At 41.5% G+C, this 22,274-nt stretch overlaps 2 protein-coding genes across 2 annotated transcripts; both read left to right on the forward strand.

Moving 5' to 3' along the window:
* The first annotated feature begins 1,149 nt into the window (after positions 1 to 1,149).
* atp6v1ab (ATPase H+ transporting V1 subunit Ab) lies at positions 1,150 to 10,170 on the forward strand. The gene is made up of 15 exons (XM_069159397.1): positions 1,150 to 1,258; positions 3,594 to 3,697; positions 5,111 to 5,239; positions 5,509 to 5,723; positions 5,824 to 5,961; positions 6,061 to 6,212; positions 6,297 to 6,459; positions 6,539 to 6,647; positions 6,781 to 6,903; positions 7,629 to 7,743; positions 7,853 to 7,916; positions 8,013 to 8,216; positions 8,300 to 8,394; positions 8,592 to 8,763; positions 9,462 to 10,170. Exons 2-15 carry the CDS (start codon positions 3,616 to 3,618, stop codon positions 9,552 to 9,554), a joined length of 1,854 nt encoding a protein of 617 aa, XP_069015498.1. The 5' UTR covers positions 1,150 to 1,258; positions 3,594 to 3,615; the 3' UTR covers positions 9,555 to 10,170.
* A 481-nt stretch (positions 10,171 to 10,651) lies between these two features.
* On the forward strand, positions 10,652 to 22,140 carry gramd1c (GRAM domain containing 1c). The gene is made up of 18 exons (XM_069159398.1): positions 10,652 to 10,766; positions 11,685 to 11,796; positions 12,125 to 12,248; positions 12,861 to 12,961; positions 13,617 to 13,712; positions 13,814 to 13,894; positions 16,615 to 16,733; positions 16,814 to 16,970; positions 17,058 to 17,211; positions 17,316 to 17,459; positions 17,564 to 17,682; positions 17,779 to 17,918; positions 18,003 to 18,106; positions 18,536 to 18,706; positions 19,257 to 19,323; positions 19,402 to 19,521; positions 19,903 to 20,008; positions 20,856 to 22,140. Exons 2-18 carry the CDS (start codon positions 11,698 to 11,700, stop codon positions 20,922 to 20,924), a joined length of 1,971 nt encoding a protein of 656 aa, XP_069015499.1. The 5' UTR covers positions 10,652 to 10,766; positions 11,685 to 11,697; the 3' UTR covers positions 20,925 to 22,140.
* The last annotated feature ends 134 nt before the right edge of the window (positions 22,141 to 22,274 follow it).

Consider the following 22,274-nt stretch of genomic DNA (forward strand, 5'->3'; position numbering starts at 1 on the left):
GGTTACTTGTGATGGTGCCTCCATTTTGGTTCAACCGGTGCTGCAAAGATATTCAACAACACCGGAGATAGGCTGCTCGTGGCTTTACTCCTGAGCGCTCATATTGTCTTTTAGCTGTTATATTATATTTGCCTACCATCAGGCCCACATTAAACCGCTGGAGGTGTTAATATTCATGATCACTCTCCCACTATCTAAAGAGATCCCCCAAAGTTCAATTGTGGCTTCTGATCTGTTTCATTTCACATCAACATCACAGTGTGTACAATGCAATTCTTTTGGCAGATTATAGTTTTCTAATACTGCCATAGAAATCCTATAACAAGCCTTTTCAAAATATGATTTCTAGTAAGTAAGTGAGTAAGTAAGTATATGAATAAGTATGCATATGTGTTCTTTTGTTGTTTGTTTGTCTCCTTGTTTTCTGTGTTTATTTATTCTGGTCTATTTATAGGCTACTTATTCTGCTCAAAACTGTACTCTTGACATCAATGATATGACATCATCTCAATAATTTCTTGGGATATAAATAAAAGTTGGATCAATTAATGAATGAATGGCAGTAGGAATGAATACTTCATACAATGGGTGCAATTCTTTTATAGGTACTTTTGAGCTATTTCTGATGATTTTATGAGAGGGGGTGCATTTTTGATTTAATCAATGCAGGGAAAAAAAATAATGTTTTTAAATGTTTTTATTCTCCAGAATCAGTCTTTTTTTTTTCAAGTTTTGTAAATATCAGATATTTAGTTTTAAGACTACGATAGTATAAGGACACACAAATGTAAACTAATTTTAAAAACGCACTGAAAGACAAGCAAAAGCGTTTCAGTTAAAGAACTTGCGGTCTAAAGTTGTCGATCACCATCACTTACAAATCTTTGCGGTAGTCTCGTGTGTATATTTTTTCCTATGAAGGCGACGGTACGACCCGCCTACCGCTGCCCGTAACCAATCACCACTCCTTATGCCTAAAAGTAACCAATCGAACTGACGGAAGCGAACAACTATTAGCCAATCACAGGCAGAGGAGGGCGGGGTCGTGTCGTCTCCGTCCTAGGAAAAAAAAAAAAAAAAAAAAAAAAAAATGGCTTTCCGGTTTGGAGCCAAAATGGCGACTGTTGCAGGGGACCGCAGTAAAACAGTGCAGCGAGTGGGTGAAGTCAGCTGACCTCCGCCTGCCGTCACGCACCGCAGCACCCAGCGCTTATCTCTCTCTCGTCAAGACAGTAAACGGACACTTCACAACCAGACGGTAATTATTACACTTTTGTTTAACTGTGTTGCGCATTGTCCTTCTTATAAACGCACTTTATGTGGTTTGTTTTTTTTCTACTTGCTCGATAATGAAACAATTCAGCTTTTCCGTTGCGCCAGAAGGGTTAGTAGAGGCAGCAATTTTCAGCCAGGCCGAGAGCCAAGTCTTGCTGTTATTTTCACGATACGGAATTCCCTACACAGCTGACTTACATTGGTTTTCACTGTGATTGTAAAGTGGGATCGAGTGGAAACTACCGACACGTTTATTTAGGATTTTTCGGCCGAATTTCAGACTCGGTGAAGATAGCTTCATGTGTTGTGTCGGAAAAATGCTGTCAAACAATATCCTGCACCGAAATCAGATTCAAAGCGAAGACACACATCCATCCCCCCCCCCACACCTCACATATCACAATCAGGATACCAGGTCTTATTAAACCTCTGCTACAGACATGGGTGTCTGCTTTAAAAACTCAGCAAATGGGTTTGCAATTAACATCAGTATGTCAGGATGTTTTGCACTGACGTGAAACATTTCTGAGCCTATTTTGGCCCCCCAACACATAGACACACTTCATCTCTCGTGTTCATTCACTGAACATGACAGAGACAGACAAGTCCTGTCTTTAGTCCTGAGCAAATAAAGATGGCATACTTGTCTCTCTGCTTGGTTCACCTTTTAATTAATTAAACATTCGGCCACCACAGGAGACCAATTTCCTTCCTTATTATTCATCATAGTAATCAGCCATCACGTCAGCTGAGGTCGGTGGTATAATTATGTAGCAGTAAACTGGCTTTATTATACCCCATGCACATTTTATTTCTGACAGTAGTTAGGTGTTCATGATTTGTACTTCCCAGTTTTGCACCATGTTAGTTTTCCACTTCCTCAAAGAGACTGTAAGCCGGCTAGTCATGTGACAGGATCATATGATCAAATGCCATGTCTGTTAAATTCTTTGTCCGCAGCTCTTTTATCCGGGAGTCATGAACAAATCTTGATTTGTTGTAGCTGGGATTATTACACGAGGCCTTTGATGAAGACTTAAACAGCTATTATCGTGCTGCTGTAACAGAGGACACACTCCAAGGTTTATATGTAATTCTAGAGTGATTTGCTGAATAAGCATTAATCAAGCAGGTAGAGAGATATCTGTGGTACATTCTTCAGTTGATCAATAGGCCTTATGACACCACTGTTTGCAGACTTTTACAAAAGACCACCAGGTACACACTGATGCTTCAGACATACCTGTGTGCTCAGTCTGTCTTTGAGATTAAACGCACATATAACACCAATTGGAAAGTCAGGGATTTTAGTCTGGTTTTGTTTTTGTGTGTGTGTGTTTTTTTTTTGTGTTTTTTTTTAAAGCAATGCTTCAGCAGAAAAAGAGTGAAACCTTTTTAGGTGTCATTCTTGCAGTTCTTGCATTGACCTGCAGGTGGAGCTGCTTTATTCTTTCCGCAGATGGGAAAAGCAGCCCAGGAAGATCTGTACATCAGTGGGAAGGGCAAAAAAAGGACATTGATGTAGTGAGAGAATGATTAATAAGGGGAGCAAAAAGCATGTTGGTTTTTATCTGCTGTGGCTGAGACATGCGCTTTACTGTAGATAAAGCTGATCTTCAGTGTGGGCAGAGCGCCTGCAGTCAGTCAGGCAGCTCTCTGTGAGGATGGGGTTTGTGTCACGACTGATGGCAGCTGGTGCTTGTGTTACTGCCACTTCTGTCTGTAATACTGAGAATACTGAAAAATACAAAGTCGCGAGCAGTGATGTCGCTGTATTTTCCTTGAGGTTTCCACGGTTACTGCAGGATGAGCCAATGCTGAGGTGCCAGCACGGTGCCAGGCAAATCATATCTTTCATTTGAAATAGATTTATACACATTTTACCTTTTTTTTAATTTTTTTTTTAGAAAATCAATTCTGCTTCGGTGAGAATACAGAGTCGGTCCAATTAAAGGAGTAAAGGGCATTTTGAGATGAGAGTGATGCACAGAAGTAATTTGGTTTTTGAAATGGAGTTTGTGTTAGATTGTTGGTTGGTAACAGTGATGCATCTTCAAGCAAAAGCATACTCCTTATGAAGATAATCCACCACCATGTAGATTTGTAATTGTTTTTATATTATCTTTGTTGTCAGACAGCTTTTTGTGGTCTCTGATGGAATTAAATGTAATAACTGTAATTATTTGCACACAGCTGCTTTATGGTTGCATGGAAACTCTTTTATAATTTAAAATTTAAACACTGTCAGAGATGATGCTGTTGACAAAGACAGTGGCTTTGAATTGTCCCTCACGTTTCTCTTCTTCCTTTCCTTGCAGTGCGACAAATAAAGCTGTGAAGATGGACATGTCCAAGCTGCCCAAGATCAGGGATGAGGAGCGAGAGAGCGAGTTTGGATTCGTTCATGGAGTCTCCGGACCAGGTCGGCCACCACGTGCAAACATGAACACTTTATTCATTAAACTCTTCCTTCACATTTCATTTCTAAAGCAACAGAATTATAAAGAAAATTAAGCAGGTGAGGCATAAAGATTTAACTTTGTGAGAAGTTGACACTAACTAGGAAGAAAAGTTGGAAATGTGACAACTGCTCATCTAATTACACTTGACATTTGAAGATCGACCTTCAGTATTCATAACTAATATAAAGACAGGGTTTCTAATACCCAACCTGTGCATGTACAGACGTGGCCAAAATTACACCAATGAAACACAATTTTCTTGAGATAAGTTGAAATTTGGGTGCTGGACGTGTTCTTACGTTCATTATCCTGCTTGTGCAGGTCTGACCCGCGACTGACCTGAGCTCTGAGTCTCACTGGGCCGTGTGTTTCCCTCCAGAACAGTTTGATAATCTTTTGATATCATTGAACTTTGAACAGATTCGAGGCACCCTATGCCAGACGCAGCAAAGCAGCTCCTGAACACAACTGAGTCTCCTTCGTGTTTCACATTGGGGATGCTGTTCTTTTCTTTGAAAGTTTCATTCTCTCCTCTGTGAACGTTGCGCTGATGTGACGTACCAAACATATTGCTTCACCTGTCCAAAAGACATTCTCCCAAAAGTGTTGTGAGCAAATTCCAGTCTGACTTTTTTTTTTTTTTTTTTTTATGTTCCTCTCTTTCTCTTCCCAGTTTTGTTCAGAAAGAGACATATACTGAAACTGGACCCTGTCAATCTGTCAAGCTTGTATCAGTTTTAAAGTTTCTATCATTCGAACTATCCTTAATAATTTCAGCAGCTGAGGTCACGGGAACATCAAGTCTTATAGCTTTCTGTGATACCAAACGGAACAAGTAGTCATTTTCTCCATTTAAAAAAAGCTGAATGGCTGCTTATAAGATTGAAGACTTCTTAAAATATCACTACAATCCATCTTTTCACCACCACTTCTAAAGGGTATCAATAATTTTCTCCAGCTGTTTTAGAAGAACCTTTGTAGAATAAAAATGAATTCAACTCTTTTACAACTTCTTTATTTTTTTTATCTATGATAAGCCAATGACATGGAGGTATATCTCATAAAAAGTTTTAAATTCACCACTCTCCAAAAACGACGGACCATTGTTTGAGTAAGGTTTCAGGGTACCAACACTTTTGAACATGTCATAGTTGTCTTCCTTCTTTGTGCTCATACACTTACAGTTTTTATAGGCTTAAACAGTATTTTCTCTCCAAAGGCGTAGCAAGTTTGCATCTCTTAATGGTCAAAGGTTTTTTTTTTTTTTTTTAATGTAGTGGACATTATAAACATGGATTTAAAACCCCAGCAACAAAATGTTAATGATATTTAAATGCATTTAATCTCGTTGTTGTTGTTGTTTGTGCTTCTAGTGGTGACGGCTACGGCCATGGCAGGAGCGGCCATGTACGAGCTGGTTCGTGTCGGCCACAGCGAGCTGGTGGGAGAGATCATCAGGCTGGAGGGAGACATGGCCACCATCCAGGTGTATGAGGAGACGTGTATCCTTACTGTTGCTATGCTAAACAATGGCCATCGTTTTTGGTTTGGTTTCTGTTAAAAGGATCCAACGAATGTGTGTGTCGTGTTGAAAATGACATTGCGGTATTTGTCCGTGATCTTGCTATGACAGCCCGCTCACTGATGATATCCAGTAAAAGTAGGGCAAGTGGAGTTGAGCTTAGCTGTACCATAAGAGGGAAAATCTGCATTATGAACAACCTGAGACTCTCATCCGAACATTGGTGGCTTTTCCTGAGCTTGAATCCAGCTGGTGTGTCTGTGGGAGATCCGGTGCTTCGGACGGGGAAACCTCTCTCTGTGGAGTTAGGTCCAGGAATCATGGGGTCCATCTTTGATGGTATCCAGCGACCCTTAAAGGACATCAATGACCTCACACAAAGCATCTACATCCCCAGAGGTGTTAACATCGGATCCCTCAACCGAGACCTCAAGTGGGAGTTTATTCCCAGCAAGAGCCTGCGGGTACGAGCCTGTGCACACTTCAAACCTTCATCTTGACACGTGAGAGTCTTCAGGTGAATGAGATTGACTGCGAGTCTGTTCCCTTTTTCTCACTTGTCAGGTTGGCAGTCACATCACAGGAGGAGACATCTATGGCATGGTGTACGAGAACTCCCTCATTAAGCACAAGATCATGCTGCCTCCCAGAAACAGAGGCACCGTGACCTACGTGGCTCCACCCGGAAACTACGACGTCAGCGTGAGTTGGACACGCCTCCAGCTACAGCTGCGCTTTCCAAGTGGCTATGAGGCGTTGCTTTGTGTTAATGTTGTGTGTGTGTGTGTGCGTCTTTGTCAGGATGTGGTGATGGAGCTGGAGTTCGAGGGCGTGAAGGAGAAGTTCACCATGGTGCAGGTGTGGCCCGTCAGACAAGTGCGGCCCGTCACAGAGAAGCTGCCCGCCAATCACCCGCTGCTGACCGGACAGAGAGTGCTGGACGCCCTTTTCCCGTGAGTCTCCTTCAGACTTTTCTCCTCAAAACATTTTCAAAACATAAAAAAAAAAAAAATCTTCCTTCTCTTCTCTGTGTGAAGATGTGTGCAGGGAGGAACTACAGCTATCCCAGGAGCCTTCGGCTGCGGTAAGACCGTCATCTCTCAGTCTCTGTCCAAGTACTCCAACAGCGACGTCATCATCTACGTTGGCTGCGGGGAGCGAGGTAACGAGATGTCAGAAGTACTGCGAGATTTCCCCGAGGTGGGTGGTGCCGCGTATCCCTTTTATAAGTGACTTTGACCGGTGTTCAGGATAACTGACAGCGTTGTCTGGTCAACAGCTGACTATGGAGGTGGCCGGAAAGACGGAGAGCATCATGAAGAGAACAGCCCTGGTGGCCAACACCTCCAACATGCCTGTGGCAGCCAGAGAGGCCTCTATCTACACAGGTAAGTCCTCTCTCATCACTCATATATGATATGAAGCTCTCTCTGAGTAGTCACAGGTGTACAGTGAAAACTAGCTTCACTTCAGGGATGACTTTTAAAGCGGTCTCATGAGTAACTCGGTTTGTTTCGGCAGGGATCACGCTGTCCGAGTACTTCAGAGACATGGGCTACAATGTGAGCATGATGGCCGACTCCACCTCCCGTTGGGCCGAGGCTCTCAGGGAGATTTCTGGCCGTCTGGCTGAAATGCCTGCTGGTAAGTTCAAAGTCTCCTGGAGATTATAATAAGAAGTAAAGGCAGGTTTGAGGTTCTGTTGTTTTGGGATTTCTGGATTTAGAAAAACAGAGCTTCCCAAAAACAGCAAGAGCCTAAAGAGTTTAACTCAGGGCAGAATTAAACTGTCAGACTTCACTTCACTCACACTTATTTTAAGGAAATAAGAATATAATTTAGAATATGTCTGATCAGTAAGAAGAAGTGAAAGCAAATCTGTGACTGTCTTGAGATTTGGACGAGTTTCTGCCATTCTCTCTTTGCTTCCTTTGACTTCTTGTTTCAGTGCCAGAAGGAAATGTCTTTTTTCAGTTATATTATTGAGATGGGGGGATTTTGGTTATAATGTACAACCTTCTGGACACTTAATTGCAGATTTTTTTTTACACATTTTCCTCCAGCTAAATCCCCAAATGGCACACCAAATGTACACTCATCACTCTGCATAAAATCTGCTTGTGCTAAGGGGAAAAAAAGGCATTCATGTCCAGTTATGCTTCAGTTTGACTCTATGTTTGAGCTTAAAAAAGTACAACAGATGGTGTAGCAGCTGAATGCTTGATTTTTTTCCATCAAGGTGACGCTTGTGTGCTTTTATTTTGAAGTCAGTGTGGAGTTGCACCGTTCAATTTAGCCATCCCTTTATTGAAATAAAAGCAGAATGACTCTCTGCTTCAGACTAAAATATTTTCTGTGTCTGCCCACAGACAGCGGCTATCCTGCCTACCTTGGCGCCCGACTCGCCTCCTTCTATGAGCGAGCTGGCAGAGTGAAGTGTCTGGGCAACCCCGAGAGGGAGGGCAGCGTCAGTATTGTAGGAGCGTGAGTACAGCTTTGCATCACTAGAGGGCGACATTACTCTGCATTTTTTTAATGGACGTTGATTGAATGTAGTGCAGCAGATCGAAGAAAACGTTTGTTCTTTCCTCAGTGTATCGCCTCCTGGTGGTGACTTCTCTGATCCCGTTACTTCAGCCACACTTGGTATTGTTCAGGTAATTGATTGAATTCTGATCCCACTGTCGCCCTAGTCAAGATCAGTTGTATCAATCGTAGGTTCTTCATCGTGTGTCTGGTACATCCTCTCTCAGGTGTTCTGGGGTCTGGATAAGAAGCTCGCTCAGAGGAAGCACTTCCCCTCCGTCAACTGGCTCATCAGCTACAGCAAATACACTCGTGCCCTGGACGAACATTACGACAAGCATTTCCCTGAGTTTGTGCCCCTGCGCACCAAATCAAAGGAGATCCTGCAGGAGGAAGAGGACCTGGCTGAGATTGTGCAGCTCGTCGGAAAGGTAAGTCAGCATGAGGTCTTTTCCTGCACTCCTTGGAAACATATCATATTCTGAATGAACAACGTGATTCGTCTCTTTGACAGGCTTCACTGGCAGAAAGTGATAAAATCACCCTGGAAGTGGCCAAACTTATCAAAGACGACTTCCTGCAGCAGAACGGTTATACTCCCTATGACAGGTAACGTTATAGCCGACATAACATGCACTCACTCACCCTTATCGGTCAGTTCAGATACTTGTGATCTTGGAGGAAAAGTGAATCTCCACTGCTGAGTATTTTCAGTCCAAATAAACCTGATCTAAAAAAAACCTTGAAAGACGTTCTAACCTTCATTGTGCTAATTCATCTGACTTTTTGGTGTCCCATCACATCAGGTTCTGTCCCTTCTACAAGACCGTGGGAATTCTCTCCAACATGATAGCTTTCTATGACATGGCGCGGCACGCGGTGGAGACCACGGCGCAGAGCGACAACAAGATCACCTGGGCCATGATCAAGGAGCACATGGGAGAAATCCTGTACAGGATCAGCTCCATGAAATTCAAGGTGAGTTTGGGTGTTTGTGAAAGTTTACAGTTTGTACCTAAAAATCATTTCTTAATGAAAATAAAATAAACATTCGTCACTCACAATGTAAAAGAAAATGAAGAGACTCACTTTCAATAGTTGTCAATAGTCACTTTACTTTAAATTGATTTTTATTGTTATTTTGTAATGTAAAAGAAGTCTGTCTATACATTAGCTGAAGAGTCACGACATGGACTGTAGCTTCATGCATCTTGTTTGCTCAGGTTTTGTTTTGTTTACTGCAATTTGAAGATGCAACTAATGATTATTTTCACCTGAATTCATGTGGTTATTATTCTTTGTATTAACCGTGAAATGTCAAAAAGAAATTGGAAATAAATGCTCGTTTTAGTTTCTTAAAGCTCAAGGCGACATTTCCAGATGTTTATAATCAGACAGATCAGCACAAAACTCACAAATATTTTATGAATATTTTACATTGATATAAAAGGGGGGGGGGAAGCAGCAAATCCTCACATTTGGATGCAAGAAATGTTTGCCATTTTTTTTACTGGAAGAAACCATTTGTCAAAATAGGCGTACTAATGGATTGACTAGTTGAAACTACTTCAAACAATTCAAATTTTTTTTTTTAAACACACCTCATCTGTGTTGTAGCTGATACCTCGTCCTGTTTTCTGTTCACGCTGTGACTCTGTATTCGTGTTTCCATGCAGGACCCGGTGAAGGACGGCGAGGCCAAGATCAAGGCCGAGTACGCACAGCTGCTGGAGGACATGCAGAACTCCTTCCGTACGTTGGAGGAATAGGCGCCCGCCTCTCGCGCCCCCCTCTCCAGTTTTCACCTCTGACCCCTCCACTGCAGAATCACATTCCACCTCCTCGTATTCCCAAAACCTGTGTGCTTCCCCTGTGCCTCCTTTTGTGAGTGACTGTGAGAGTGAGTGTGTGCAATTTCATGTGGAGGGAAAAGAGAAAGATGTACTGTATTCATTCATATTTGTTGCGTCACAGGCGTACTCTGGATCCTCTGCATGGTCACTGATCGTGTGTGCGAGTTAAACGTGTGTACGAAAGTGGGATCTCTTCACCCTGTTTCTTCCTTTCTCTGTTTACATGATTTCTGTGTCTGTAACCGTGTTGCTCTTCCCGGAGAGGATTGTTCGGTTGATGTATTGTAATTCATAGACCATCTGTACAGAAGAGTATTGGATATAAATTTAATAAGATCAGTCTATTTATTGCCAGCATTTTGTCGTAAAGGCTTTCTTGTTCTTTTCTTTTGGTTTTTATGGTTGTGTTTCTCGCCGTGCAGTGTTGTGTACTTTGCTGTGTGAATGTGTAAAGAGTCGGACACTGATGCTCTGCTGTCCAATACTTTCATCATGTTATTCCCAAAGAATTAAAACGTGGGGAAAAAAACAATGTTATGTTTGGCCTCATTGTTTCTGATGAAGTTGTTGGTGCTGTTGAACTGGTCTCTCTGCATACTCTACATAACCCTGGCATCTCCTACACCCTTAGTATGCATCAACCTAAAAATAGTTTTAACTTGGTAGTATTTAAAAAAGAAAAAAAAAGAAAAGAGCTTGCTATCCATAAAAACTGTCATAAACTGATTTGTCTTCGATACATTTTGTAATCATTAAAAAAAACAACTTTTAATTCCATGTCAGAACACATGGCACTGGAGAAAAATGCACCGGAGTCCTATGAATCTAAAGTTCTTGGCTATAATTGGAGTCTGGAGGACTTGTGAAGAAATGAAGGCAGAGATGATTTCAGAGCCTTTAAAGGCCAATGAGCGTCACCACTGAAGTGGCAACTCCCCTCAGGTATGCTCGTCTTGGATGAGCTGCACCTGTAACAAGGCGAGCTACAATCACAATTAACTCGACAGCAGAGATTCCCGAGCTGTGTGGGACAAACTGAAGCCTTCGCGTTTTTCTTTTATTTATTCTTTTAACACGGTCACACACACACACACACACAGCAGAAATCCTGGGTCTACACCGAGTCGGGTAAGTGACTGACAACACCGGTGTTGTGGAGATTGATTAAACAGGCGGTGCGTAAAAGCAGCGACTTCGGCGCACGTTTGATAACCGCGTGCGAACTCACTTGTGATGATCTTTTCCTACCTCGGTTTCGTTTGACACTTGACATCCATGTCAGCTGATAGGTGATAGTTGCTATCAGTCAACTCAATCTAACGGCGAACAGAAAGCGAGAAGGTAACTTTTTTTTTTTTTTTTGGTATTGTTATTCTCTGCGTTATGTTTGAGTCTGCTTTAAAATACAACTGTTTATTTTTTATGTGTGATGCACATCTGTTCTTTTAAGGAGACGTTTTAACTCTGTTATGGGTGTCAGGAAAGATTGTCATGAGTGCACAAAAAGTTTCTGTTCGCAAGCATTACACATCCTCAATGTATCTCTCCAGTCAAACCAGTTCTGTTGCCGCCGTAATTCCTTGGCCTCTCTGTTTAATGCAGTAACGTAAGTCGCCGAGTGCTCCACAGTGGTGAAGCCAACCACCGTTGGATGTTCGTTGCGCGTAAATTAGTGTAGTTACGGTAAAGACGGACTTTGCGCTACGCAAACGTCCTGAAGGATACATTAACATAGTGGAAATATTATTATTATTATTATTATTATTATTATTATTATTATTAGGTCCAGATCCGGATAGAGTCCAGATAGGCCCAGAAAAGGTCTGGACCCTATGTAATCCCTAAAATCCGACGGCTTTACCACTGTTGGAGCACTAGTCCTAGTTTGGAAATGTCTGCTGCTTCAAATTCACCTCTGGCAAGAGTTATTTTTTCCTCCTGTTTTCCCTCATGACACCAGTGTAGTGATTTTAATTCTGATTTAGAGTCATAAAGTTGAAGTTTGCGCATCTGAAATGCTCACAGAACATGTTTTTGTCTGAGCAGTGCATCAGAGAAGATGGACCAGGTATCCAACCTTTCAGTAGTGGGTAGTGATGACATCACGGATGACTCGACATCCCTGATGGATTTCAAGTGGAGCTCTGATGAGGAGGATGTAAGAAAACTAAACACTTAACATAAAGCTTCTGTTATTGATGTTTCCTTCATTTAATTCACTCCAATTCTGCAGTGAAGGTACAAAAAAACGGTTTAATGGAAAATTTTTCACTGCCCTCTCATGGTTCAAGTTCATTACACTCACCAGAGGTGTTTCTTAATTCCTGTCTTGTTCTGTTTGTCCACCTCCTTTAATTTTTTTTTTACACAGATTGGAATTTGCACTTGTTTCTTGCACAGAGACAGAATAAATGTGCTGTCATTTTTACAAACTCTGCCTTCATAGTATGTTTTTCTGTCAGTAATGTTCACATCTCCTCCGTCAGAGCTCTGACCCTCAGACAGCTTGTCTGGCGGCACCTCAACCACCCGTGCAGACTTACAAACAGAGGTTTGAGGAGTTTAAGAAGTTGTTTAAAGAGCTACCTGAATCAGAGAGACTTATAGTGGGTGAGTTACAAAGGCCACATCTCATGATGTAAGATGTTGATATTCAGTATTATAAAGATCCATTTGTATGCCACAAAACCATGATGTGTCATTCAACATATTTTACTATTCAGGGTAGAAAAGGCTTTATGCGACGGCTATATTCATGAAAACCGTACAGGCAGAGCAGATCTGTTGAATACTGTGATTCTCAAACATTGTTTCTATGTAAAAAAAATATGGTATTGGCTTAAAAAAAAAAAAATCAATATCCTGTTTAAGCTAGACTTTGAGCTTGTTCCTGCAAACATTTAACTTATTTCAGAAGGGAAACCACGAGTGTAACAAATATAAATATAATGGCTGCATTTCAGTGTGTCAGTTCATGTATTTGTTTCTATCACGAGCAAATGATTGTTTTTAAGATGGCCTATTTTCCAGTCTCCTTTCCTGAAAGTTAAATTTTTTTTCTTCTCCTCTCCAATTATTCTTTCCCTCATAACCTTGCAATTTGAATGAGTTACATCTTATCTGTACTTGCAGTAAACAGAAAGAAGTTCAATCACACTTCAGGCACACTCATTTGATGCTTTATCTATTTCAGTCCGTGTTGTTTATTTTTTTCTCCCTCAGACTATCCATGTGCCCTTCAGCGGGACATTCTCCTGCAGGGACGCCTCTACCTCTCGGAGAACTGGGTCTGCTTCTACAGCAATGTGTTTCGGGGTACGAAGGCAAGTAGACTGTGGGGAAGGACAGAGGGAAGGGTGCACTCTGTATATATATCAATCTAACCACAAGGGCATGCAGCCAAAACAACTTCCTCTTCAATTTCAAATAACTGCTTAGTTTTTAAAGTGAAACAGTCAAATGCATTAAGAATGTTTGCGTAACCAAATGGTTGCCTTCAAATGGGAGAGGTTGATGATTTAAAGAGTATTGCACACTGTGCTGTGTTTTTAAAGGAAAAGTCTGCTTTAAAATACAACTGTTTATGTTTAAATAACCTTTGCATTGAGCTCTGTTTGTGGCTTGGTTGCTGACTTATTTTATTTGTATTATTTTGCTATTTCCACTGACCGTCTGCTAAGCAGTGGAGGAGGTGCTGCTGGTAGATTACGCAAATATTTTTAGCTGTGCGAAATGTAAACTAAATTTCAGTTTTTCCTCACAACAATTACAGTCCCACTGCTTAGATCGAGCAGGAAAAATAATTCATTTCTGCACTTGTGGCAGCCTTAGTCGAACATATAATAATGCAAGAATGGCTGATTAAATCACTGCAAGGCCTTGTCACAAAATAACTCGTGTGCAGCGAGATCTGACAGATCTGATTTTCTTTACAGTGCTCTTTTTGCATGAAAAGATAAACTTTTTATCTTTTTGCAGATCGCACTGACTCTTAAAGACATCAAAACTATGACCAGAGAGAAAACGGCACGGCTGATTCCCAACGCAATCCAGATCTACACCAGCACAGAGAAGGTATCTTTGCTAAAGAGCTGTCGTTCAGGACTAATTCCAAATATGCTAAATACATATTCACAGAGATATGCTGTTTTTTCTCTTTGCGTCTTCACCCACAGCTCTTCTTCACTTCTTTCTCGGGCAGAGAGAAAAGCTACCAGGCTGTTTTCCGCATGTGGCAGAACACACTGTTGGGCAAGGTAAGGCCCCGCTCCACCCACCTGCTGTTACCTCCAACAGCACATTCTCTGCACTCCACTCATCAGAAACAATGTTCAACCTACATGCCGGGGGTCACTATTGGTCATGTGGGTTCAATACCAGTCCCCGTTTGTTGCCTCAATGTTTTAAGATAAATCTGACACAACTGAAAGCAATATAGACTTTGCTGTTGTCCGATACCTTAACTACTGTCCCTAAGTCCTCCCAGCACATCAGCAGGTCTGTGACTTTATGCCCTGTTTCGCAGCACTTATCTAATCACTCCAGAGTACGTATCGCACCACCCAGCCACAGACGGACTTCCTTTGAGGTTATCAAGGCTGCTCTTCTGTTGCATGTAGGGTAAAGATCTGCATGCAGCAGTGGGGTTTGCTCAAGAGTCTGATGCATAAAAGCTTTTGTTTACCGTTTGCTGCAGAACTGTGTTTTGCCCGTCTGTATGTGGTGAAAAACAATACCCTGCGGGGGCTCCACTTAGTCACCTTTTACCCACTTCTTTGTAAGTCAAGAGACGATGGAAACAAACCAGAGAAGCTAAATATTAATAATGTAAGCACACTCGCATATGCATAGGATGTAAAAAGGGAAACGTTAATTACATGAGATGTTGTTTGTGAATTGAAGCACTCCAAAGGTTTCAAATGTTTTTTTTTGCAACAGGTGAAAACTTTAAAAAAGTGTTAGTGCAACTTTGATTCCTATAAAGCAGTTGAAATGCCCATTTGTAGGCCAACTCTGGAAGGAGTTGAAGAGCACAGACTGAAAACTGTCAGCTGAAGAATAAAATATCAGTCGATGTCAGTAAATGAAAGCACTTGACATCTGAGTTGAACTGTGAGTGATAAAAGCAGATAAAGTGTTGAAGGTAGTTGAATTGTCAGTTTATATGCGAGTAGTGACAGCAGAGGAAGTATTTGAACTGTCAGTTTAAGAGTAAAAATTAACCAAGAAGTCAATTATAGTGTAATTACTAAATCATTTTAGGCTGTAGTTCCAATTTTAAACCCTATAGGCTAGAATTTAGTTGAACTAACATTTAGAGTTAGAACTGAAGGCGGGTGAGGTGTCAACCTGCGAGTAAAGAGATGAATGCAGTTGAAATGTCATTTTAAATAAACACTAGAAGCAGTTATATTGAAGTATGAAATCTCCATGATATGGCTATGAATTATTTTTTTGATGAACTCTACCTTAAAATGGATGCAGGATTACGTGCTGTATTGTTTTCTTTGAAGATGTGTTTGAGTCAACAGGGAATGGACGTCTCTGCCACTAAACTACAAATAAAAACTATTATTTGGAGAGTTAATTACAGAAAGTAGTCATGCAACGTGCGTGAATTTTATGAAAATGTTGAAGATTGTCTGGTGTCAGTTGGTGTGTAGAGGCTAAAAGCAGTTCAGCTGTGATTCAGAAAAACCCACACAAGTTGAACTGGCTAAGATATTATTGCCAACTCTTTGCATGGTAGAAAAAAACAAAACAGCTATAAATAAAGAGGAAACATGTCAACATTATAGGTCTTATAACCTGTTATTATGAAGTGAAACCATGCGGCATGCATTTCTTTATCAACGCTGATTATGATTACAAGCGACAGTCAGTTTGGACTTTCACCCTTTAATTTGGTCGCTGCCTGAACTATTTTTGTAGACAGGCACTATAGCAGCCTTTCCACAGCGGAGAGGGTCTGCTGGGAACTGGAGGGTGGCAAAAACACTGAAGTTCATTGACTTCTCCAGGTGTGGCTGCGAGGGCTGATTTGCATTGACGAGCTGCCTCTGGCGCACTTGATGCTGTTCTTGTGTCGGAGCTGAAAGCTGTTCACGATCAGAACTTAACGCTTCTGAATTGTCGCTGAATCGGACTTTTGACAGGTGGAAGGAGCATTTGTTTTTTTTATTGGTGTAAATCTGGGCGGTGCGTCTTTACACCCCTGAACTCGCGCAAATCCAGGATTTCCTGGATTGAGTGCGCGGTGAATCCAAGTTGCAGACCAGTTTGACAGCCAGTTACAACTCGTAGCTGCGGGGAAATGTCCTTTAACACGTAAGTAAAGCCCGAGTGAATGGATCTTAAACTTTACGTCGTGTTTAAATGGTACACTTGAACACCGAATGCGGTCATGTGGCAAAAACTTTCCCGTCGGTATAAAGAGGCCTGAAATATTCCAGACTTTTATCTCTTTCCTCCACTTGGAAGAGATCGTTGTTTTTGTACTTTTTTTTTTTTTTTTTTTTTTTTTTTTTTTTTTTAAACTGACTGTCCTGCTTGTTTAGTTGAAACACCTTCAGCCGAGGTGTGTTAGTTTGGTTTAAAGTCAAATTTTTTGCCAGATAATTATGATTTTTGGTGACATTTCTAACACCTAACGCCTCCTGGCTGTCGAGGGTTAACACAGAAATGTAAAATGAGTGTTCAATCGGTCAAGAGAGACAATGAGGTTTGCGGGTTGTTCGTCACCCATGGAGAAAAGATTATACTGTGTGAAGGTTGCATGTTTGCAGGTTATCTGAAAATACTTCACATTGTGACTTCACTGTGTTTTGTATTCACATTCTGATTCTCATCTGCTAAGGAGAGACTTATTGGGCAACAAGAACAGACCTCCGCAGACACTGATTTCAAACAAGCCTTGAGGTTAATGTTTCTGTGTCTTTCTGACCTTTCCTCTTTTTCTTTTTTCTTTTTTTTGCAGTCTCTGACCAGTGTGGAGTTTTGGCAGACACTTAAACAGCATTATGGGTATGATCTGGGCCTGAGCCATGAAGAGATGGAGAGCTTGCAGATATCAGCAGACTCAAACATGCAGACCAGGTGACGCCCGCTTTCACCTGCGCTTCCATCCTCACGCACAGTATAATGCGTTACACTATTAACATCATGTTTGTCTGCAGCCTGACGATGAGGCCTGGTGGGGATGATGGTCTGGGGAGACTGGAACGGCCCCCCTCCCTTCGCCTCCCTGGGTTGGAGCACTGCCCCTTAGAGGCCTCCACACCTCAAGGGGACGACTTGCCTTCCCTTTTCGGCTTGCAGAACTCAGCCAACACGGTAATAAAATTTAAAACAATTTTATAACATTGTGTGACTTGTGTCTTTTTCTTTTCATAGCCATCTTCTCTTTTTTTTTTCCTGCAGGATGAACCCCGCATCCCCCTGTCTCAGCGACACAGTCCTGCTCCCTCACTGGACCGCCTTGCCCCAGAGCGGGTCTCCAAGTGCTCCTTGCTTTCTCTCGACCTCAACGAGAACGGCGTGTCTGAGCAGAGCGGCTCAGAAAGCATTGAGGAAGGTGACAGAAAGAAACACAGATGCTGGAGGATACCCGAGCTGATGTTTTCTGTATTCTTGTGGTTTAAATATCCTCCTCTTCCTCTACTTGTTCTGCCCCATCAGTGGAGGAGCGAGCCAGTCCGTCCCAGGTGTCGGGTCGACTGTATGTAAACAAGGTTTTCCACATGAGTGCAAACAAAATGTTTGAGCTGCTCTTCACTGACTCTGGCTTCATCCGCCGGTTTATGAACGTCCGCAAGATAACCAGTAAGCCCTTTATTATTTCTCAGCCAAACACTTAACTTATTCATTAGTTCTCGCCAATCAAATCTCTTGTACACAAAATTCAAGGTTTTATTTTCTGTCATCAGATTCCAGCTTTACTGCTTGGCAAAAAGACGCCTCTGGAAATATGAAGCGGAGTCTGAACTACACAATAACCATCAGCAACCCTCTGATTGGGAAGTTCTCCACCGCCACAGAGAACCAGGTGTGTTTACATCAGTGTGAATGGTGTGTTTAACGCATGAATCAACGCATTTGCGTGTGAATTGTGGTTCTTATTTGTCCTCCAATTATCCGTCAGGTGCTATACAAAGAATCCAGGGATGGTCAGTATCTCGTGGACTCAGAGGTGTACACTCATGACGTTCCCTATCATGATTACTTCTACACCCAAAACCGGTACTACATCACCAGTAATTCGAAAAGAAAGTGTCGTCTAAAGTAAGGAACAATTGTATCGATATAGTTGTGACTTTTATGTGTATTCTAATTAGCTGGACTTAAAAACATCTGTTGTGCCGTTAGGGTGTACACCGATGTGAGGTACAAGAAGCAGCCATGGGGCCTGGTCAAATCCTTTATCACCAAAAACTCCTGGAGCGGCATTCAAGATTATTTCAGACAGCTGGGTGAGTAGGAAGCCTCGTCTGCAAACTGAGGAGAGAACATCCCTGTCTGCTTTCCTCGGCCTGGGATATATTTTATCCCTGCTCTGATATGAACTATCTGCTCCAACAGACATTAGGCTCTGCAGCAGTAAATCATATTATGGCTGCACTTGCACGAAAGGGAATAAAAAGGGCAATAGTGCTCGAACTGAAGTCGCTCTTATCAGCCATTTTAAGGGCACAGCAGACTTGGCTTCAGCATGAAACCTTCATACATTCTTAAAGGGATTTTTTTTTTTTTTTATTTTTTTTTTTTAGTTGCTCATGACTAAAATATGTTTTTATTACTGCAATACTTGTTGAAACTTAAAATAAAATGGTGATTTACTGTGTAGAACGTGGTTGTTGCAGCTCCATATATGTTTGTGTCCCTGTGTCGATGCTATACAGAAGCAGAACTGCTGGAGGAGGAAGCGGAGATGAACCAGGGAGGTGGAGAGTCGGGGAAGATGGGTGGGCTACGGAGGAGGCGGCGCACTTACAGCCAGACCCTGCCAGAGCACATAAAACCCAACAAGCAGTACGGGCAAGACCCCGAACAGCACAGAGATGGCAACATGGGTACTGACGGCTTTAATTACAGCTTTAAAGGGACAGTTTTTAATGTTTTTATTTAAAAAAATATATAGTTTTGATATAAAACTATAACTCTAAAGCAACTTGGTTGAAATTTTAACATTTTGTCTCCAATTTTCAGTGTAGATTTTACATTTTGGAACAATTTTCCTGAGTCTTATTCAAGTAATCTATGTGAGGATCTCAGCCCTTTTAAAATGTAAAAATGGAGATTCAAACTAACTTTATCTGCACGTGTCATTGTTGCTTCCATATTCTTACAGCAAGAAATTCTCTTAGCTGGTATAACTGCTGAATATTGGGCATCACGGTAGGGGGAGTTGTATGTTAATGTCTCATTGGGTTATACTCTGACACGTGCAGAAAAAAACATTCATATCTCGGGGTGTTGCAAACGTCTGCATGTCAGCGGGAGGAAATGTCCGGTAACCAAACTAATACAAAACATTTGAACTAAAACCCTGATTTCGTGTTCAAACTGTCCTAAGTTGATTTAAAACAAAATCATTTATAGATCTGTCCTTCTGTGTTTCAGGCCCCGTAAAGATGAAGGGCCTGTGCAGGTGGAACATCACTACAATAGTGGCTGGCATGAGCGTGATGTAAGTTGACAAACTGGAAACGCATCTGTGAAATAACATGGTTTGTATTGTGTTTAAGGTTTAAACTTTTTTTTTCAGTTTGCTGATCCTGATTATGCTGAACTTGGGCCTGTTTTTTAAGTTGTCGGCCATGGAGGACGTGGCCCATCGCATGTACCTGAGAACGAAGCATCGGCTGAGGGAGAGGAGCGAGGCCAGGTCTGATAATTTCCTGCGTATGTCTGTGGATTGTTCATAGAAAGTGGCTGCATGAGGAGTTGAGTGATCACTTAGAAAGCAGACGTGTGGGTGGACAGGGCAAAGATGTTAGTCTTCCTCCTTTTTTTTTTTTTTTTTAAGTCTGTGGTGATTACGCCGCCCACATACAAGAGATCTCTTGTTTCTAATGACTCACGGTTCTAAAACTGCTGGTTTGTCTTCCTCAGTGAATGTGGTTATGTAAGTGACATGTTGCATGAGCTGCCTTTACATTTCCTTCACTTTGTTGACATCTCTGTTTTTTTCTGCCGTCACATAGCATAAGTAAATATCTTTGAGTGCGCATTTGGATAATTGCCTTATTCCTTTGTTGTTTGGCAGCTTTGCCTCTGAATATGGCCCCAAACGGGCTCCAGGATACAGGACCACTGAGGAGATGCACATGCTAAAAACTGTACTGCAGGACTCCATTAACCTTTTAGAACAGGTAGGTTGTTTGAGCTGCGAATGCACTACATGAAGTAGATCAAATTGTAATTGATTAGGCTGCCGAGTAGTTGTACTTGGTCCAGTTATTTCACAAACATCAGATCGGTATGACTGAAATCTAGGCACAATGGTGGAGAAGATGATTCAGCCTCTGATCGCAGCTCGTTTGTCGGTGAAATACTCGAAGGTCAGCTGCTGAATGTGCAGTGCTGTGTCTTTTCACGGTCCGTCTGGATTTTTAAAGCCGTGTAGGGGTTTTGAGGGTTTGTCACTGCTCGGAGTGCAGCGTGGGCTTTAGTGCAAGTAGGAAGAAGGAAGGCATTGTCTGTTTCTCAATTGGACACTTTAATCCTGAGAAGGTTAAATGAGGTCCTGGACTCGATGGATAGATTGATACCACTCTCATGTCCATGCAAATAATCCAGCAAATTGTACACTTCATGTACAGATTTAATTAAACATACATAACATGTTAATTAGTGAGCATTAGTCAGTGGATTTGTTACCTTTAGTCAGAGCCAGGTTAGCTGTTCTGTCTTTAAGCTAAGTTAGTCGATAGCAGGCTGTAGCTTCACATTTACCAAACTTGATGGTGTCAGTTTTTCTCTTAAACAAACTTGAAGTTTGTAGCATATTGAATTAGAAATTAGTTGGGTTCCCTAAACATAAAGAGGTGTAAGAAGCATGCTGTGTTATCTCAATGATGAGGTAGTAGGGGGTAGTGAAGAGGTAGTTTTTCTATTTTACAACCAGCGGGAATTGATCTCATAAATGCATACCTGCACCTTTTTAAATGCCTGAAGCGGATGTTCAGGCTGCCGAGTCTATTGCTCTTCTCCTCACAGCTCCGCAGCTCTCTGGTGGTGCTGCAGCAGAACTTTGCTTTGGCCAATCAAACGGCAGAACCGCAGTGATGCAACCACACCTGGCGACGACACAGCGCCTGTCCCCGGCCCCGTGGATGAAAAAAAATAAAATAAGAACCGCAGTGCTGAACTGCGTCAGAGGAAATCTCTGGTATCCGCAGATGTTGCCATGAAGACATCCCCAGACCACTGACATGCCATGTGTTGCCAGGGGTTACGCGTCCCACAGCCTGCTGTGAGGCATCAGGTGCCAGGGTGTTTTTTTTTAACGCTGCAGACTGACTGCTGGGAGGACAAAGTTACATCACAGTCAGCTGCACAGGGAGCAGTGGGGTTAGATTTCTGTAAGTTGCTACTGTCAGCTCCCACTGCTGGCTTCTTTTTCTCTTTAATACCCTAACCTGACTACCTTATTATGTTTTAAGGAGCCATTGTGCCACAGAAAATAAACTTTTGTAAATACTGTTTTTAAGGAATAATTATTTAAAAAAACAAATTTCCTCACTACATTTTTTGCACATATTTAAATTTTTGCACAAGTCTTGAGAATTACACTGTTTTATATATCTTTTTTTATTTTTTATCAAATCTGACTCGGTTGAAAAGTTCATCACTTCTTTTGTAATCATCATAAATCATTGATTCACTGCAGTTTTTCTGGTGTACAGAGGATACCGACGGTGTTTGTTTTTAAAAAAACAAAACAAACATATTTATCTTTTTCATTGATTGAATTTTCACTCCGCCTGCGCTTTAAATGAAACCTGCCAAATAATGTCATGTGGATCCTTACCACCTTCTCATGTATAATCACGGTTTTGGTGTCCTTTTTATTTTTTTTTTCTCCTCCTTTTCTGCACTGAGCCAAGTTTTTATAAAAAAAAACAGCAGGATTTGGTGTGGTTTAAAATACTTTAGATGTTGGTGATATTTCAGTGAAACCATCTCAGTGCTGTGAACTCACTCAGTCAACATAGATGTAAGTTGCTTCTATGATTTACAAACTTGACAAGACTAGTCAATTATTTTATTTTTTTTCCTTCATCAGTTGATGATGATGCACAGCTACATTGTTTGATGTTTACAATGCGCTGCTATCATCCTTGAATTTTAAAGACAAAATGAACTATTTTGTTTAGCTGTCTTTTCCTCACTTCCTGTACATAGAAAACCATTTCTGTGACCCAGACCTTGTTTATTGCTGTTCTGTACATTGTCTGACATATTGTCATGCACTGTTTATTAAACAATATTTCTTACCAGACATCTTGCTTTTCTTGCTAATATTTTTATCAATCTTTTATGAGGCCCGAGCGCCGATGGTGTGAAAGCCCTATTGTTCTTCAAGGAATTATTATTCCGCGTTATTATTATTCTCTGTAAACAACTGCATTTTTG

This window comes from Embiotoca jacksoni, unplaced genomic scaffold (genome assembly GCF_022577435.1).
Source record: "Embiotoca jacksoni isolate LCO1_2020_lvr unplaced genomic scaffold, fEmbJac1.0.p SCAF_25, whole genome shotgun sequence".
NCBI classification, from domain to species: Eukaryota; Metazoa; Chordata; class Actinopteri; family Embiotocidae; genus Embiotoca; species Embiotoca jacksoni.

What these genes read in the sequence shown, in the direction of transcription:
- atp6v1ab (XM_069159397.1), top strand. Translation starts at nt 3,616, where the DNA reads ATGGACATGTCCAAGCTGCCCAAGATCAGGGATGAGGAGCGAGAGAGC. An exon ending in GTGCTGGACGCCCTTTTCCC is followed by an intron (nt 6,213 to 6,296) that starts GTGAGTCTCCTT and finishes CTCTGTGTGAAG; the next exon opens with ATGTGTGCAGGGAGGAACTA. An exon ending in TACTGCGAGATTTCCCCGAG is followed by an intron (nt 6,460 to 6,538) that starts GTGGGTGGTGCC and finishes TCTGGTCAACAG; the next exon opens with CTGACTATGGAGGTGGCCGG.
- gramd1c (XM_069159398.1), top strand. Translation starts at nt 11,698, where the DNA reads ATGGACCAGGTATCCAACCTTTCAGTAGTGGGTAGTGATGACATCACG. An exon ending in CTCAGAAAGCATTGAGGAAG is followed by an intron (nt 17,212 to 17,315) that starts GTGACAGAAAGA and finishes CTGCCCCATCAG; the next exon opens with TGGAGGAGCGAGCCAGTCCG. An exon ending in AGGGAGAGGAGCGAGGCCAG is followed by an intron (nt 19,522 to 19,902) that starts GTCTGATAATTT and finishes GTTGTTTGGCAG; the next exon opens with CTTTGCCTCTGAATATGGCC.